This window comes from Equus asinus, chromosome 1 (assembly GCF_041296235.1).
Source record: "Equus asinus isolate D_3611 breed Donkey chromosome 1, EquAss-T2T_v2, whole genome shotgun sequence".
In the NCBI taxonomy this organism is placed as follows: domain Eukaryota; kingdom Metazoa; phylum Chordata; class Mammalia; order Perissodactyla; family Equidae; genus Equus; species Equus asinus.
In genome coordinates this window covers 154,409,431-154,427,469 of record NC_091790.1, presented here as the reverse complement: position 1 = coordinate 154,427,469, position 18,039 = coordinate 154,409,431, and the positions used below count along the sequence as shown (strand labels likewise).

The following is an 18,039-nucleotide window of genomic DNA, read 5'->3' as shown; positions in this document are numbered from 1 at the left end:
TTTTCCACCAGAAGTCTAAAAATTGGTGGTTGAACATACAAAAGATTAATTACTTATGGACCACTTTTAAGAGCAAAGTAAGACATCAAATGAGAATTCTGAAGTTACAATCTCACTTCCAGGCTCGTGTAGAACATGCATCTCTTTTCAACTGTCCAATAAAAAAAAAATCAAGGAAAGTGTTAGAACCACAGACCAAAAACAAAGTGCTAAGAGTCATCCCACATTTGCCTTATTCTAGAGACAATGTTACACTGCCTCTTAAATGAAATCAGGACTCTCCGTGTCCCTCTGTACATCACAATAGCCATCTACTTTATTTTAGGGTCAACTATTTTATACAAAATCTTGGTTTAATTGCGTTTTAACTGCCAAAATCAACACCATAGTTAGGTTTTGGGAAACAAGAAGGGTGTAACTATTAGCAACACCTGAAAGCTTGTGGTTTGTAGAATTATAATTTAAACTGCTATGATTTCAGTTTTTGCTTGGGAAAAAAAAGTATATTTATCATTTTCCTGCTCTTAGCTCAAAAAGGATCCTGAAAAACTAAAAAACACATTAAATAGCCACTGAGATTTCAATAGTATTAACTTTACCTGGTGTAAAACAGATGTGTAGGTGTATCAACCTCTTAAGCATACTAACATTGTGCTTATTGGATTGTACTGCACAGGCCATGAAGCCTCATGGTACCTGCCAGTCACCCAGTCTTCTACTGAGAAAGGAAGACAGATGTCTTTAGGAAAAAGTCAGGCTACATTCTGGAGATGGAGGAATGAATCAGAGATAGATGTAGGAGCTGAGAGCAGCCCAATAAGAACAGTCCAGATAGGAATGAGTACAATCTAACCTGATCCTGCCTCCTTGAGGAGGTGGTGTTGTTATCTGGCAGCATATATATCCTGAGTTATGACGCTAAGACTTACGGCAAGAAAGAGAAGCTGTTGCAAGTCTCCTTCTCTACCAAATTAGGGGAGGAACTGCTGTCTTGGAGGAACTGCTGAGACTGGTGACTCTAATGGTTGGAGCAGGGCCAGACGTGGTCTTCTTACTGGACTAGATTAAAATCACCACTAAAACTTGGCCTACAGCTAACAGTTTGGCTAATGTGTATTGCTGTTCCTGTCTGCCCAGTCCATTAGATGGAATTTCTTTTCAGCTGGCAGGGAAAATAAAATAACTTCATGATCTGACCTTGAGGATCTCTTGACTCTCTAGCTCTGCCATAATCTAAGCTTCAGGAGTAGGCCAACCTACTTTAAGCAGGTACCATTTCTTCAGGAAATAGCTCCTGGCTGGCTGCTAGGTTCTGATAGCAAATGTCTGACACCAAGGGAAACCATATGACCACATCATTAACCCATTTTGACTAGTTTTATCTGATCTACCTAATTACACAGATAGCATGCCTTCAACCAGTAATGTGGTATGTAAACACAAGACTGGGCTTATGGAAGTCCCAAAGGCCCAGAATACCTAAAAAGGATAATCACAACTCCTACCCAGTACCTTCACCTGATTCATTGTCTTAGCCCTCAACCCAGGTTATGTCTTCATGGTGGTGTTCCCTATAAATCAGCTGATAAATCTGAGACTGAGTTTGATTCATTTGTGATAGTAACAGCCAAAAATGGACTGCTAAAGCATTATAGCCCCTTCAGGAATGGTACTGAAGGATAACACGATACAGAAGAAACATATTCTGAATTGGCAACATTTCAAGCAGTTGCTTTTATTGTCCATTGCACTTTTCAGGAGAGAAAGCCTAAGGTCAGTTTTTATCAATTCCTGGACAGTGGCTAATGGTTTACCCAGATGGATGTAGATTTGAAATAAGCAAGAATGGAAGATTGCTGACAAGGAGATTTGAGGAAGGATAATGTTAGATGGGCCTCCAGAAACTTATGTCCCATGTGAATTCTTATCAGATTGCCCAGAACTGCAGAAAAGTCTCTTAATAATCATATGGACAGGACTGCATCTATATCTTTCCTCCCCAATTGGATGCTTGCTCAATGGGCTTCTGAGTGACCACAGTGGCAGTGATAGAGGCTGCATAAGCCAGCAGCGATAGAAGCTAATGGACTTCCCCTCTCTAAGGTCAACATGGCTATTCACTACTGGCCAGTACCCACTTTGTCAGCAATATTGACCAATCCTAAGCCCTTTATTTGTTACCATACCTTGAGGGAACCAGTCAGTTATGAAATACCAGGCTAACTACACTGGGACCCTTCCACTGTTGAAGGGACAGTGCTTTCCCCTCATTGGAAATGATACTTATTCTGGATTTGGATTGGCCTTTGCTGTCTCTTGCACCCTTTACAACACCACCATACGTGTTTTTATAAATGCCTTGTATATCACCACTACAGTATTACACAGAATGCCTCCACAGACCCACTTCACAGAGCAAGAAGTATCAGACAAGCATCCTGATGTTGACAGGATGCTCTGGACTCATTAGGTCTATCATCAACCAAAAATGGGGCAACAAAATGATAAAAGAGACCATTATGTGCTTAGATTCAATATCAGTTATGGATACCACCTTATACAGGTGGGGTGGTATCTTTCAGGACTGTGGTATTTGCTCTGCCCCAGCAATACATGCAGTACCAGCAAAATATGGTATTGTCTCTCCCACAGCCAAAAACCACAGTTCTAAGAAACAAGGGGTAGAAACATGAGTGGGTTCTCTCAAGATTATAACTAATAATTTATTTTTTAAAAATTGTGTGTTCCTGGACCTATTACTCAGGATCTTCTAGCCCACCTTGCATAACATGTACTAGAAAACACATTAAAATAGGTGATAATTTCTAGAAGGTTAGATTAAAAGTAATTTTATCTTTTTTCTTTGTCATTTTCTAGGTTTTCCCAATTTTCTAAAATGACTGTGTGTTATTTTATATTAAAACATAATTACTAAAGAAAGAAAATTCTGGCTCCAGAAATAGATTTTCATTGAAAACGGCACATAGGGAAAGTAAGGAGTTGCTAACAAAACATATAGGAGACTGAGCTTTCTATTTTCTTTGAGAGTGGTTACTATGCAGTGCTCCAGAGCAATTACCAAAACATGTGAAACTAAGTCTCAACGTCCTTCTCTGTAAAATGAAGATACTATGTATCTCATAAGATGTGTGAAAGAACACCATAAACTGTAACATCCCTAAGGGCATGAGTTATTACTACTGGTGGTAGGTCAGTGTCTACGTGCTTTCAAAACAAAAAACAAGAATAAAAATTAGTTACCTTTGGATTAAAATATCTACAAGATTGTGGCTGGGAGCCTCCAAACAGGGCTATGCGGTAGTCATGTTTCTTTCTTCTGGGCCTTGTGCCTTCTACCAGTTCTTCTCGATCTTCTGGAGACAGTAGATGATACCTCATTCCACCTGTAGAAAAAGACATGGTAACTCTTCAAGAACTTCAGGCACTTTAATGGTTTGAAAAGGCAATACTCAGACATAATCATGCTTTTATTTTTGTCATCTCCCTATAGTATTCAAGCAAAGAGGGAGGGGGAAGAGGCAGGATAAATGTGTAAGGATCTGAGTCCTATCCAATTGATTCTTCTCAGCAATCATCACTATTCTAAGGTTGCCCTACCCACTTAGTATACACCAGTGAATTATCTAGCTCTTCAAGCAACAGCTACCAAAATAATTACTGAAATCCGGATCTCCTAATTCAGTGGTTCACAGTCTTAACTGTACACTACAATCACCTAGGAAATCTCTGTAACTATGTACACCTGGGCCCTACCACAGACCAATGAAAACTCTCTGATGGCTGGGCCCAGGCACTGGTATTGCCACTTAAAATGTGGTTCAAAGACCAGCAGTTCAGCATCTGCGAGTTTCTTAGAAATACTGAATCCTAGAACTTACCCTAGACCTAGTGAATCAGAATCTATATATTTAACAAAATCCCAAGGTAATTCAGATGCTCGTAAAACTTTAAGAAGTACCGCCTTAGAGGATTCTAAAATGCAATGAAGATTCAGAACTATTGTGATATAACGGGACCCTTTCCCTTCAGCAATTCCTTAATTTTGTCAAGGGCCACTTAACAAAAACTGTTGTAAGGTATCATCTTCAATCAGTGAGGGAAAAGGTGGATAATTCAATAAAAGATGTTAGACAATAATATGGAGAAAAAATTGTACCCCTACCTCATATTTTACTTTAATGTAAACTCCAAATCAACAGAATATTTGAATATGCAAAATTTCATAAATGCACTAAAAGAAAAATATGATAGTTAAAAAAAAAAAAACAGGCCCAGAATCAGGAAGCCTAAGAAAAGACAAAACACACAGAAGCCATGAAAAAGATATCTAGACTTAACTACATAAAATTTCAGGGTAAATTACTGCATGGCAAAAAGAAAAAAACAATCAAAAGACAATGACAAAATAGGAAAATATTTATTAATCATATAAAAGAAATATAAAAGATACCCCATTGCTTAATAATAACATTAAGACCACCAACCTAATAGAAAATTAAATGAAGTATCTGAACACAGTTCACAGAAAAAGAACCTCAACAACTCTTTTTTTTTTTTTTTTTGAGGAAGATTACCCCTGAGCTAACATCTGCTGCCAATCCTCCTGTTTTTGCTGAGGAAGACTGGCCCTGAGCTAACATCCGTGCCCATCCTCCTCTACTTTATATGTGGGACGCCTACCACAGCATGGCTTGCCAAGCATTGCCATGTCTGCACTCAGGATCCGAACCAGGCAACCCTGGGCTGCCGAGAAGCGGAACGTGTGAACTTAACCGCTGTGTCACCGGTACGGCCCCTCAACAACTCTTAAACTTAGGAAAAGATGCTCAAGTGCTCAAGTCAGAGAAACACAAATTAAAATCATACTTTTTCACTCATCAGATTGGCTAAGATCAAACTGTCTAAAACACAGTAGATGATAAAGTGGGGAGAGGCAGCACCCTCCTACATTGCGGGTGGGGATGTGGATGGGTACAAACTATCTGGAGGGCAATACAGCATGATCCATGAAAATTACAAATGCCCTTGAGCCCAAGAATGCCCCTTCTAGGAGTTTATCAACCTAAAGTACACTGTCAGGGAAGTGGCTAAAAAATGTGGCTATTGAAAAGAATGAGAAATAGTAATATGTACACGTGTACACATGGAATGATCTCCAAGAAATAATGTGGAATGAAAAAAAGCAAGATACAGAACAGTATACAGAGTGTGATATCATTTGTTTTAAAAATTTACATTGTTTATGCATATCTACACACATTTTATGTATAGTAAGTTATACATGCATATGCAAGAAAACGACTGTGTACACACACACTTACACCTCTGGAAGGACATACAAGATAATAATGGTAACCTCCAGCATGAGGGGACGAGTGGATAGGGAACAGGGGTATCAGACTGACTGACTTTTCACTCTACACCCTTTTATACCTTTTTGAATTATACTTGGTGTGCAGTACGTATTACTGGCCCCAAAATAAAACAAACAATTGTAAACAGCACATGCGAAAACACTTCTGAGGCTGTGTTGGCCTTTATAAGAGGAATAGAGAGAGGACAGGTTTGGAGAATAGTCTGTGAGTGAATGAGCATCAATATTTAGCATTTCCTTCCATTTCAGAGTGTGAGTAGCAGCCCTGGCATTAGAACAGCTAGAAACCTCAGCGGCCAAGGCTCTGGTGCGTGTTCTAGGTCAGGGGTCAAACTTTGTCTATAAAGGGCCAGAGAGTACATACTTTAGGCTTTGCAGGTCACATATGGCCTCTGTCACATATTCTTCATTTGTTTTTCACAATCCTTTACAAATGTAAACACCACAGCTCAAGGCTGGCTTAACCATGTGGGGTGCAGTTTGCTGACCTCACTCCCCACTCCTCCTGCTCTAGGTCTAAGACAGGGGCGTTTTTTTTTTTTTTGAAGACGGGCCCTGAGCTAACATCTGTGCCCATCTTCCTCTACTTTATACGTGGGACGCCTACCACAGCATGGCTTGCCAAGTGGTGCAATGTCCGCACCCAGGATCTAAACCAGCAAATCCCAGGCTGCCGAAGCAGAATGTCCGAGCTTAACCACTGCGCCACCAGGCCGGCCCCCAAGACAGTGGTTCTTAAAGTGTGGTTCCCTGATCAGCAGCAGTAGCATCACCTGGGGACGCTAGAAATCCAAATTATTGGACACTACCCCAGACTTTCTGATTAGAAACTCTGGGGTTTGAGTGTCACTGTTCTAGAAGGTTCCACACAGGCCACAGGAATCTGTGGAATCTATGAGCACAAACCCCCAACAAGTGGCAGGGAAGGAAACAGGAGGGAACTGTTTCTAGGCAACAAGCCATTGGGTAAAAGTGGCTGACTACGGTCAACTGTGCTGAGCTGCGACTCCTTCACTGAGGGGTTTTTTCCTCTCCAAGGTCAGGGCTGAGCACAAACACTCTGGCACCTTTCCGGGTGGTGCTCTTTGCTCCTTAGGCTTATTCCTTCAGGAGTTATTCCTTTGAGAGTTAGGTATTGTCGTTTGCAAATTCTGAGTAAGAACTTTGGCCCCTGGAGTAACTCTGACTCTGTTCTTCATTTCTATTTTATAGCTCATTTCCGTTTAGTTGTAAATTCTTTTACTTTAGTTTTATTCTATTTTTCTTCATCTTTTCTGTTTTTCTTCTACTCTCAAAAGGCAGCACTAAGTCAGATGGTAGGAAGATAACTGATGATCTGAAGAAGGGAGGCTAGAGGCCTTTTTCTCCCCATTTAGCTCTGCCTAGGCCCCAAAACCTGGAAGAATTTCAGCTGTTTGCATTTAGTCATAGAGTTATAAAACAACTGATTGCTCTTTATTTTTAAAAAAAGGAAAAGAAAAATTTAATAAGCTTAGTAAATCAAAAACTAAACAAAACTTCCTGCTCAAGTGGCTAATCTCTACACTTTGGTGAATTTCTGCAATAATTCTGCTATCTTGTTTCTAAATCAATGCAGAATTCACATAACGCTATACTCTGACTGAGACTGGGTAACTGTCTTCAACAGCTCACGCATGTATGAAGCAAGGGGCAGCTCTCAACCCAATCAGACTCTCAGGCCAGAAAAATAACAGATGGTTTGGGAATGGAGACATAACAAAAAATCTGATATTAACACGTATGAAATCCAAAAGATGAAACCTTTGCTCTAATGGCATCTTTTTGGTCCTGGTTTTTTGACATCTCTCTACACTTAGGAGGCTAGTTGCCATCTATGGCTAAACTTCTTAAAACTTTCTCTACTCCTTGGTTTTCAAGACACCAGCTTGGTTCAAGTAGCTCTGTGAATTCTTCTTTCCTGATTCTTTTCCTCCTTCCACGCCTTAAATGTAGATATTCATAAGGAAATGTCCTTGACTCATACCCTCTTCTCTTTTTCCCTAGATAACCTTATCTAGGTTCAAATACTCCTAGTCTGTTTTCTTTTTAAATTTCAGTTTTATTTAATGAAAAGGTTTTATACACTGTTTTATGCTTTTGTCACTTATGAAAATTTTCCATATTATTATTCATCCAAAATATTTTTAGTAACCATAGAGCATTCCATTGTATGGATATATCACAATATTTTTCCAATCTAAGGGACAATATTGGGTCAATTTACCTAAAACCACAGCAGTAGCTGTGTGGTAAGTCTAATGGAAATTTTACTTAACTTCCAGAGCAAGAGACACTATTTAATAATTAGGACACTGAAATGCATTACCACTCTTGAGAACAATATCTTAGGCAGGAGTGAAAGAGTTCATTCCTCTTTTATTTATTTCCTTAACTTTGTGCCTGAAACCAGCTACACAATAAATGAAATTTAAGATGTCCAGATGAGGTACCAAAAAATAACTTAAGGGTTCAAAATAGGTTCAAACTCCCTTCTAGGGGAGGCTTTCTAATTCATCGCATATAAATTGAAATCTGTACTGCTGCCCCTTTGATGGATACTGTCCATGTGGTTTTTGGTTTAGGACGAATTCAAGAAGAGTCCAGGGTGGGGCCAGCCCCATGGCCCAGTGGTTAAGTTCACCCGTTCCACTTCAGCAGCCCAGGGTTTCACCAGTTTGAATCCTGGGTGCTGACATGGCACTGCTCATCAAGCCATGGTGAGGCAGCATCCCACATGCCACAGCTAGGAGGACCCACAACTAAAAATACACAACTATGTACCAGGGGGCTCTGGAGAGAAAAAGAAAAAAAATCTTAAAAAAAAAAAAAAAAAAAAAAGAAGAGCCCAGGAGAGTTAGCAGGAGTATACTTAACTAAGCATATCATAGTCATTACATATTTCATGCCTGTTTAAAAGACAATGTAAACTTCCACTTACAGTAGTACGACAGATTAGACTTTCAGAAATACCTCCCTGCTACAAAATAACTATAATGCTGGAAAGAATAAAACATTCTTTTAAATGCATAGCTAAGATCCCACCTCAAAGATCAGAGGACCGAAAATGAACAGGGAACTAAACATCAGAAAGGTAAGCACTAAGAGACCCTGGAGCTACTCTTAGCACTTCTGATAATACTGGAAACCCAGAAATTGATTTTACTGGTTGTATGAGGGAAGGAAGAAAGTCTGGGACTTCCACAAGATAAGGTGTTGGAACTGGGATCTCTGCCTAAAGCCGATCACTTGGATTGCATGTATGTTTAGTGAAAAGATAAACTAAGAAAAAAAAAAATCTGCCTGATGTGAAGTCTCCCTCTTTTGAGAATTTATAATGACAACCTTTCCCTCATGCAAGTTGGAGGTTTGACTCTACCCTACCTGCAACTCTAGGAAAACATAAACCAAGAAAAATTCAAAGTAGTCCTGGATTGTTGTGTCCCAGGGCACTTGGCAAAAGCAAACACTATTCTCCTCTTGAGGAAGACAGGGATGATCCCCAGAAATACAATCCAGGACTCCCAATATTCCTTGGGAGTAAGATCAATCAAATGTAACCTACAATCCAAAATAACAACACTCATAAAGAATTAAGCCACCAAGAATAAGTCACCAGAACCAACAAACAGTAGCATTTGGTCTTCAAAGATTTCAGATATTGGTATTACCAAACACAGGATATAAAATAACTATATTTAAAATGTTTAAAGAAATGAAAGAACTGAAAACATGAGCAAGGAAAAAAGACCATCAAAAATGACAAGGCTGATTTGGAAAAAATGAAATCTTTAATTAATATTCAAAACTCAAAGGAGGAGTTAAACAATGGATTAGAATAGAAGTAGATGAAAGAAGAACTAGTGAACTGGAATGCAGATTTGAAGAAATTACCCCAAATGCAACACAAAGAGACAAAGATGAATGAAAAGTTTAGAAATCATAGAGGGAAGATTGACATTTCTAATTAAAATTCCTGAAGGAGTGGCAGTATTAGAAGAGATCATGGCTGAGCATCTCCTAAACTTGGTGAAAAACACGGACTTCCAGACTCAGGAAACAAAACAAATACCAAGCAAGGTAAACACAAAAAAATGAATGTCCAGACATATTTGGTGCTAAACACAAAAAACAAAGAAAAGCTTTTTTAAAAAGCCACAGAAAAAATTCAGATTATCTACAAAGAATGACAAGCAGTTATCAACAGTGATGATGAAGGCATGGTGAAATATTATCTTCAAAATGTTGAGAAAACATATGTTCAACCTAGAACTTATGCCCAGTAAACTTTTCATTTAAGAACTGGGTGAATAAAAAGACATTTTCAGATAACAAGAATAGTTTATAATCAATAGACCATAATGTATGAGCTTTGTAAAGCATGTTCTTTTGGAATACGGAAAATACTCTCCGAAGAAAGGTCAAAGATAAGATACAAGATGAAATGGTGGACAAAGAAACTAGCAAACATGGATAAATCTAAACACTCACTGCATTTAAAAAAAATTTGTTTTTAACGTCCCATTTGGAAGGTTAAAAAAAGAGAACTAAAATACAGGACAACAGAAACACGTAAGAAAGAGGTAATATGAATTAAAGCGTTCACAGATCCCTGTTTCCTTCAGGAGGAGAAATATTAATGTCTAAGGTACATATGTTAAAATATAAAGGATAACCATTAAAAGGACTGATACAGAGTGTAAAACTTCCCAAACAGCAGAGGGGAAAAAAATAAAGGAAAAAAACCCTCAATCCAAAAGGAGACAAGAGGGAAGAGAAGCAGAAAAAAAATGGAAACCAACAAAACACACAAAATAAGATGTTAAAAATAATTACAAATATGATAGTAATTACAATAAATTTAAATGGACAACTCACCAGATAAAAGATAGAATGGCTTAAAAAAAGAAAATGAAGCTATACACTATTTTTAAGAGATTCACCTAAGATATAGGGACACAAAATGTCTAAAAAGAAATGATGGATAAAGATAATCCAGGCAAACACTTACCACACACATATATATATATAAAGAACTCACACATCTCAACAACAGAGAAACCACTCAATTAACAAATGGGCAGGGGCCGGCCTGGTGGAGCAGTAGTTAAGTTCTCCATGTTCTGCTTCGGCGGCCTGGGGTTCACCAGTTTGGATGCTGGGTGTGGACCTACACACTGCGTGTCAAGCCTTGCTGTGGCAGACGTCCCACATATAAAGTAGAGGAAGATGGGTATGGATGTTAGCTCAGGGCCAGTCTTCCTCAGCAAAATGAGGAGGATTGGCAGCAGATGTTAGCTCAGGGCTAATCTTCCTCAAAAAAAAAAAAAAAAAAAACAAATGGGCAAAGGATATGAACATTTTTCCAAAGAAGATATACAGATGGCCAACAGGCACATAAAAAGATGCTCAACATCACTAATTATTAGGCAAATGGAAATCAAAACTACAATGAGATATCACCTCACGCCCATCAGAATGGCTATAATTAAAAAGATAAGAAATAACAAGCATTGGAGAGGATGTGGAGAAAAGAGAACCCTCAAACACCATTGATGGGAATGTAAACTGGTGCAGCCACTATGAAAAACAGTATGGAGATTCCTCAAAAAATTAAGAATAGAACTACCATACGATTCAGCTATTCCATTTCTGGGTATTTATCCAAAGAACAGGAAAACACTAATTTGAAAAGATATTTGTACCCCATTATTCACAATAGGCAAGACTTAGAAACAACCTAAGTGCCCATCAGTGGATGAGTGGATAAAGAAGATGTGGTATATATACACAACAGCCATAAAAAAGATGAAATCTTGCCATTTGTGACAACATGGGTGGAGCGTGAGGGCATTATGCTAAGCAAAATAAGTCAGATGGAGAGAAACAAACACCATATGATTTTACTCATATGTGAAAGGTTAAAAAAAAAACCACACATAGATACAGAGAAAGCCAAATACCAAGTACTGCATGATTTCATTCAAAAGTGGGAGACAAAAACAACAACAAACACACACACACACAAAGACATAGAAAGTGGTTACCAGAGGGGAAGGGAGCAGAGGGGAGGGTGAAAGGAGGACGCGGGCACGTGCATGCGGTGATGGATGGGGATTAGACTTTGGGTAGTTAACACGATATAGTCTACACAGAAATAGAAATATAATGCTGTACACATGAAATTTATATAATGTTATAAACCAACGTTACCTAAAAAAAAAACCCAAAAAACAACAGCTAACAGATAGACAGAATGTTAAACCTAAATGGTTGTGGGAGGAGACACCAATGAGAAGCCAAATCACCCTGCAGAACCCTGAAAGGCTCATAATCAGATACCAAGTATCTCAGAAGGTGGGGTAGGGATGAAAACAAGGGAACTCTAACATTCTGAATAGACGACAGTTGAACTGCCAGGTCTGCTTCCCCCACCGCACGCTCAGGTACCACCATGCCCTTCTCACTGCAGAAGACAGGAGGATTGGTCTTTGGTGATACTGAATCAGAGATGTTCCAGACTCAGGGAACCACACAGAGAAGGGTGTTAGACTGAAAACAGGAATTAAGTGAAAGTGTGTATACCAAAATGTTCCCCGACCAGGCTCCCAAACGACTGCACCCAGCTACAGGAGAAAACATCTACAGAGACCGACGTGTGGAGATCCTCAATTAAAAAACTGTCTGGCTATTCTCATTACCCTATAGTTCAGCCCAAGCACTGAAAAGCCGACTCACACAGGCTTACTTACCAGTTTTATAACAACTCACTCTTATAAATATGATTCACAGATGAAACCAAACATTTAAGAAAAGCTTTCAAGAGCAACAAAAACAGAAAAAAAAAACAAACTCAAAGGTAATAGAGAAAATGCAGACAAGGGAAAACTTCAAAAGCACTATAATGCTACCTTAGAACGATAAGATATTATAGCCATGAAATAAGAAGTTAGAGAATAAGTAAAAGCTCACAGAAATTTTAAAAATAGCTGAAATAAAATTGTTTAATGAAAAGTTAAGGCTATCTCCCAGAAGATAGAACAAAAAGGATAACCAATTGCTGAAGAATCATGGTACCAATAACAGGACTGAGAAATCTGTGACTGAAAAGAGAATGCCCAAAATGATAACTAAAAAAAAAAAAAAAAAGATGCAAGGTTCACTATCACGAACTCTCAAAACATCAGTAAAAAAAAAAAAAACCTTAAATGTTTACAAAGAAGAATAAAATAAAAGGATCAGATTTCTCAAAAATAACACTGAAAGCTAGTAAATAATGGAGGAACGCTTTCCACATTCTACCTGAAAATGACTTTCATTATAATTCTATCCTCAGTTTAACTATCCTTCAATGTTTTATGGTAAAATAAAGATATGAAATCTTGCAATTTGCTACATGGGGACCTTGAGGGTATTCTGCTAAGTAAAATAAATCAGACAGAGAAAGACAAATATTGTTATGACCTCTCTTATATGTGGAATCTAAACAACCAATAAAAAAAACCTAACCTCATAGATACAGAGAAACAGATTAGCAGTTGCCAGAGGCAGCTGGTAAAGGGTGAGAAAAATGAGTGAACTGGGGTTTTTTTAGTTTAAATAAATTGAATAAATTTTTTTAAAAATAGAGGATGGCAAAGAGACAAAGAGACATTTCCTGGAAAAGGAAATACTGGTGCTCAATCTCATTTGTGATAAATGCAAATTAAAATCACAATGAAACAGCATTTCACACCTCACAGTTGGGCAAACATTTAAGAATGGCAATAAAAAGGTTGGCTCAAATCTAGAATAACAAGAACCGTCACTCCCTGTTAAAGGGAGTATCAACAGTTTGTCGTTACACAGCACAGGTGGACAAGCACAGGCTGTGTGTCTCATTAATTCTTATCCAAGGCATAGAGCAGATACATGTAAACCATTTCCATAAAAGCAAAGAGCTAGAAACCCTTAAATATCCATTAACAAAAGACTGGATAGATTTTGGTATATTTAAAGTAAGGACTACCAAATAGTAAAAATAAATCAAGAGCATGCATCAACATGGATGAATCTCAGAAACCAATGCTGAACACAAAATAAAAATTACATCACAAAAGGATAATCACAATGTGATTCTACTTATATAAAGAGCCCAAAGAGGAAAAGCCAATGTGTTGTTTAGAAACACTTACATATGCATGTGGAAATCTCTAATGAAAGCACAGGAATGTCAGAGGGTTGAGATACACAGAGGAATTACAGTGTCCTGAAGCCGGGTGGTGAGACTACGGGTATTTGTTTTACTATTATTCTTTATATTATCTACACACCTTTCTTTGTCTATTTCTCAATAAAAATCATGCTGCACATCAAAATAAAGTCCAAATGCCATTTAAACATAACATTTGATACCATAAACTTCAAGAAAAACATAAATACGATCTTCAGATGGGGAAGACTCGTGTAAGTTGTTATGGACTGAATTGTGTCCCACTAAATTCGTATGTGGAAACTCTAACCCTCAGTACTTCACAATGCGATTGTATTTGGAGACTGGGCCTTTAAAGAAGTAATCAAGGTAAAATGAGGTCACTAAAGGATGCCCTAATCCAATATGACTTTTGGCCCTATAAGAGGAGGAAATCTGGATACACAAAGAGACACCCAGGATGAATGTACACAGAGGAAGGACCATGTGGCAACACAGCAAGAAGGCGGCCGTCTACAAGCTAAGGAGAGAGGCTCACGAGAAACCAAACCTGACAACATCTTGATGCTGGGTTTCTAGACTCCGGAACCATAAGGAAATAAATTTCTGTTGTTTAAAAATAAATAAATAAATAAAAATAAAGATATGAGATTTGTCAAGTCTCCAAATATTTACTGGTCATGTACCCTTTCTCAGGAAACTTTTAGGGGATATGTTCCATCAAACAGAATTAAGGAAGGAGAAGACTTGGGGTCTAGGAAGACAGTGGATCTACACAGGAGATGAGCGAAGGGACATCTCAGCAGAGCAGAGAAGGGAGGCCCCAGGGCGAGAGCTGTGCCTTAGACCCATAGAGCAAACAGTCCATACTGGAACAGGCAGAAGGAAGGCTCTATGAGGGATGTTTCCAAGAAATAAAATAAAAGCAACAGACTATTTAATTGTGCAGACAATTTTATTAAGGGGCATTTTACACAGGTGTTGAGGGGTTGAGACTTGGCCTGCAAGTCAAGAAAATGAAAAAAATTCGGCAATTACTAGCTCCATGCCAAAAACAAACAAACAAACAAATGCTGTTTAAGCAAGAACATGTGATCACAGTACACTATTTGGCTAAGTAAAATAAAGAAATAAAGTGCATAAAGGCTATCGTATACATAAGGAGAAAAAGTGTAAGTAACTTTTACCTTCCATCACACAACATCCCTATTAAAAAAAAAAGCTGGGGCTAAGTCCCCTTCCAGGTAGACAGCTGAGAACACCAATGGATCAATCACCTGGAAGAGCAAAGTCTTGAATGCTTCTCCCTGGCTACTGAGTCTGATCCACTCTAACGGCTTTTAAGTCCATGAGAAACTGGCTACACGATCAGGTTATAAATGGATATCAAGGCAACTTACTTATCACCATCTTAAGGCATTCAGGATTGTCTTGAATAAGCGGTTCAGCTTGTACGGTTTTACTTAAGAAATTCTTTGATATAAGAGGAAACCTGACTTTAGCAAGGATATCAACCATAAATGGCTGGCGATTAGGTTCGTCGTATTTCAACCACCTGACTGCAGCATCATAAACCTAAGGGGGAAAAACAACAAAGTTCTTAGATGGCAGAGACATTGTCAATTACCTATGTTTACTCTCACATTGAAGGGGAGAATCTCATAAAGACACAACCACTTATTTCCAATATTTTATTCAGATATTTGTTTTCATCCCCAAACACCTGCCTGTACTTCAGGACAGTTCACACACTGCTCTAGAGATTCTTGTAGGTAGCATGTTTTTTAGAACTAATCACGCTACATAACGTAATGACAAGATGTTGAAGCTTTCAAAACATTTTTCAAAACAAAATATAGCTTCATTTTTGGAAGATATGATGTGCATTGGTACTGAAAAAAATCTACTCATCAACGATAGTTTGAATATATGCTTATTTGGTACCAGGAAAGCGGGTTAATTTCCTAAGAGGCCTTCCATCCTAGGAGACATCAAGGTCGCCTATGCTTTTATTTCAGTCTTCAATATTCCTGAATTGTGAATTGATAGACTCATTTACTTTCCAGAACCTCTGAGATATAAAAATTCTATATTTAAAAAATAAATTACAGGGCCTTTATTGAAGAATTATTTTCCAAATAATACTGCAGCATTAACTGCACTGAAGAAGTCCAAGTTCATTAACATAACTGATTTACAAATCATTAAACAAACTGAAAACAAATCTATTATTTCATATACACACACATTTACCACACACGTTTGAGCTAGTTAAATTGTTAATTTTGGTGTCGTGTTAATAAGGCCTAAGTTCTGATGTCCTCATGAGTTATTTAATTTTTTATGGGAATTGGTCTATTTTTTTAAATAAGCTTTTTATTTTAGAATAGTTTCAGATTTACAGAAAAGTTGTAAACATAGTGCATATACCCTGCACCAGTTGTTAAAATGTTACATTAGTGTGATACTCTTGTCACAACTAATGAACCAATATTGATACATTAACTAAAGTCCATACTTAAAAAAAAATTTTAGTTTTTATCTAATGTTCTTCTTCTGTCCCACAATCCCATAAAGGATACCACATTACATTTGGTCATTATGTCACCTTAGGCTCTTCTAGACTGTGACAGTTTCTCAGACATTCCTTGTTTTTGATGACTGACAGTTTTGAGTTCTGTTCAGGTATTTTGTAGAATGTCCCTCAATGTGGGTTTGCCTGATGTTTTTCTCTTGATTAGACTAGAGCTACTTTTTGTGAGGAAGACCACAGAGGTGACGTGCTATTCTCACGACATTATACCAAGTGTGCATGCTATCAACATGACTTATCCCTGATGATGTTAACTTGTAGGTAATGTTTGTCACGTTTCTTCAGTCTAAAGTTACTTTTTATTCCCTTTCCATACTGCATACAAGTCAGTTAATTTTGATCACAGGAGTGAATTTTTTCTTTTTGCCTATTTAGGTCTTCCAGGTCCAACCCGAGAACTTGCAAACTGATACTCTGGGCCATGAAGAAGACAGGACAAAACACGGTCAGTGCAAACCTTTTATCTTTAGAAGAAAAGTAACTCAAAGCATACGGTCTTACAGTACCTCTACTAGTTTCCTATTGCTACTGTAACAAATTACCACAAATTTACTATCTTATAATATAGAGAAGGATGTGGGACTAAGAAGAGAGATTAAGTGAATGTCTGCATATCAAAGCGTTACGGCACCCAAATGCCTGCATCCAGCTTGCACCTCTGACAGTTCATCTGACCGTTCTGGAGGTCAGAATCCACAATGGGCCACACAAGGCTAAAATCAAGGTGTTAGCAGGGCTGCCTGGAGGCTCTAGAGAAGAAACCGTTGCCTTGCCTTTTCCAGCATCTAGCAGCTGCCTGCATTCCTTGGCTCATGGCCCCTTCCTCCATTCAGCAACAGCCGGTCAAGTCTTTCTTACATTGCATCATTCTGACACTGACACTTCTGCCTCTCTCTTCCACATTTAAGGACCTTTCTGATTACATTGGGCCCACCCAGATAATCTCCTCATCTTAAGATCCTTAACCACATCTACAAAGTCCCATTTGCCATGTAAGGTAACATATTCCCAGGTCCTGGGGATGAGCACGTGGACATCTTTGGGGGAGGCACTGTTTTGCCTACCATGGTAAACAATAGCTTTATCTCTATCAAGTGGCCTCTCTCTCAAAGGGCAGGCCTTTACAAGCACCCGAGACTTACTTTTCCTATGAAACAGACTTTGGAATACTCTGTTGAATGTAAAGAACACATTCTCTCCTAATATAATTCTTTTCCTTGTCATGTATCCAAACACGAGGCATAAGAAATCACTAAGGACATTTTCACTAAGAAAAATGTGAGAAGGCACTTTAGTCACCTGATCCTCCGCTCTCACAGTCAGAGTGTCCTGGTTGAGGAGATGTGTAACTCGCTTGACATCAAGCTGCAGAAATTCATCAGTTTTGTAAACTTCAGTAAAATGCTGATGAATAAAGTCATCTGCAGTTGCTTTCAATTCAGGACAGTCCAGACACTCTGCTAGCACACTTATACCTAAACACAGACAGAAAATTAATGAATAGAAAACCATTTTTTAAAAAACCAAATACAAATTGAAGATAAAGTATGACTCCAGGAAAACAAGAGTGAATGAATTTCATAAATCTGGATCCTTTTCTATTGCACTGACTTGTCTATTCTTATGCCAACATTATACTGTCTTATGCATGGCTGATTTTGATATTTGGTAGGACAATCCTCCTTCAGTGTTTTTTCAAGCTTTTCTTGGCTACTGTTAAACATTTTCTCTTGCAAGTAAATTTTAAAATAACCTTATCACATTCTACTTAAAAAAATTCTGATGTGACTTTAACTAGGATTGCACTGAATTTTTGGATTACTCTGGGGACAGGTGACTGTT

The 18,039-nt window shown here is 38.2% G+C and overlaps 1 protein-coding gene across 3 annotated transcripts in view; it reads right to left on the bottom strand.

Moving 5' to 3' along the window:
* Positions 1–18,039, bottom strand: part of KLHL7 (kelch like family member 7) — a 62,061-nt gene that overhangs the window by 17,862 nt on the left and 26,160 nt on the right. For all 3 annotated transcript variants that reach the window (XM_014830580.3, XM_070510178.1, XM_014830583.3), the window contains 3 exons: positions 17,497–17,672; positions 15,005–15,179; positions 3,262–3,404 (listed from right to left, as the gene is read on the bottom strand). In XM_014830580.3, the coding sequence (XP_014686066.1) occupies positions 3,262–3,404; positions 15,005–15,179; positions 17,497–17,672 (494 nt within the window). The remainder of the gene's footprint in view (positions 1–3,261; positions 3,405–15,004; positions 15,180–17,496; positions 17,673–18,039) is intronic.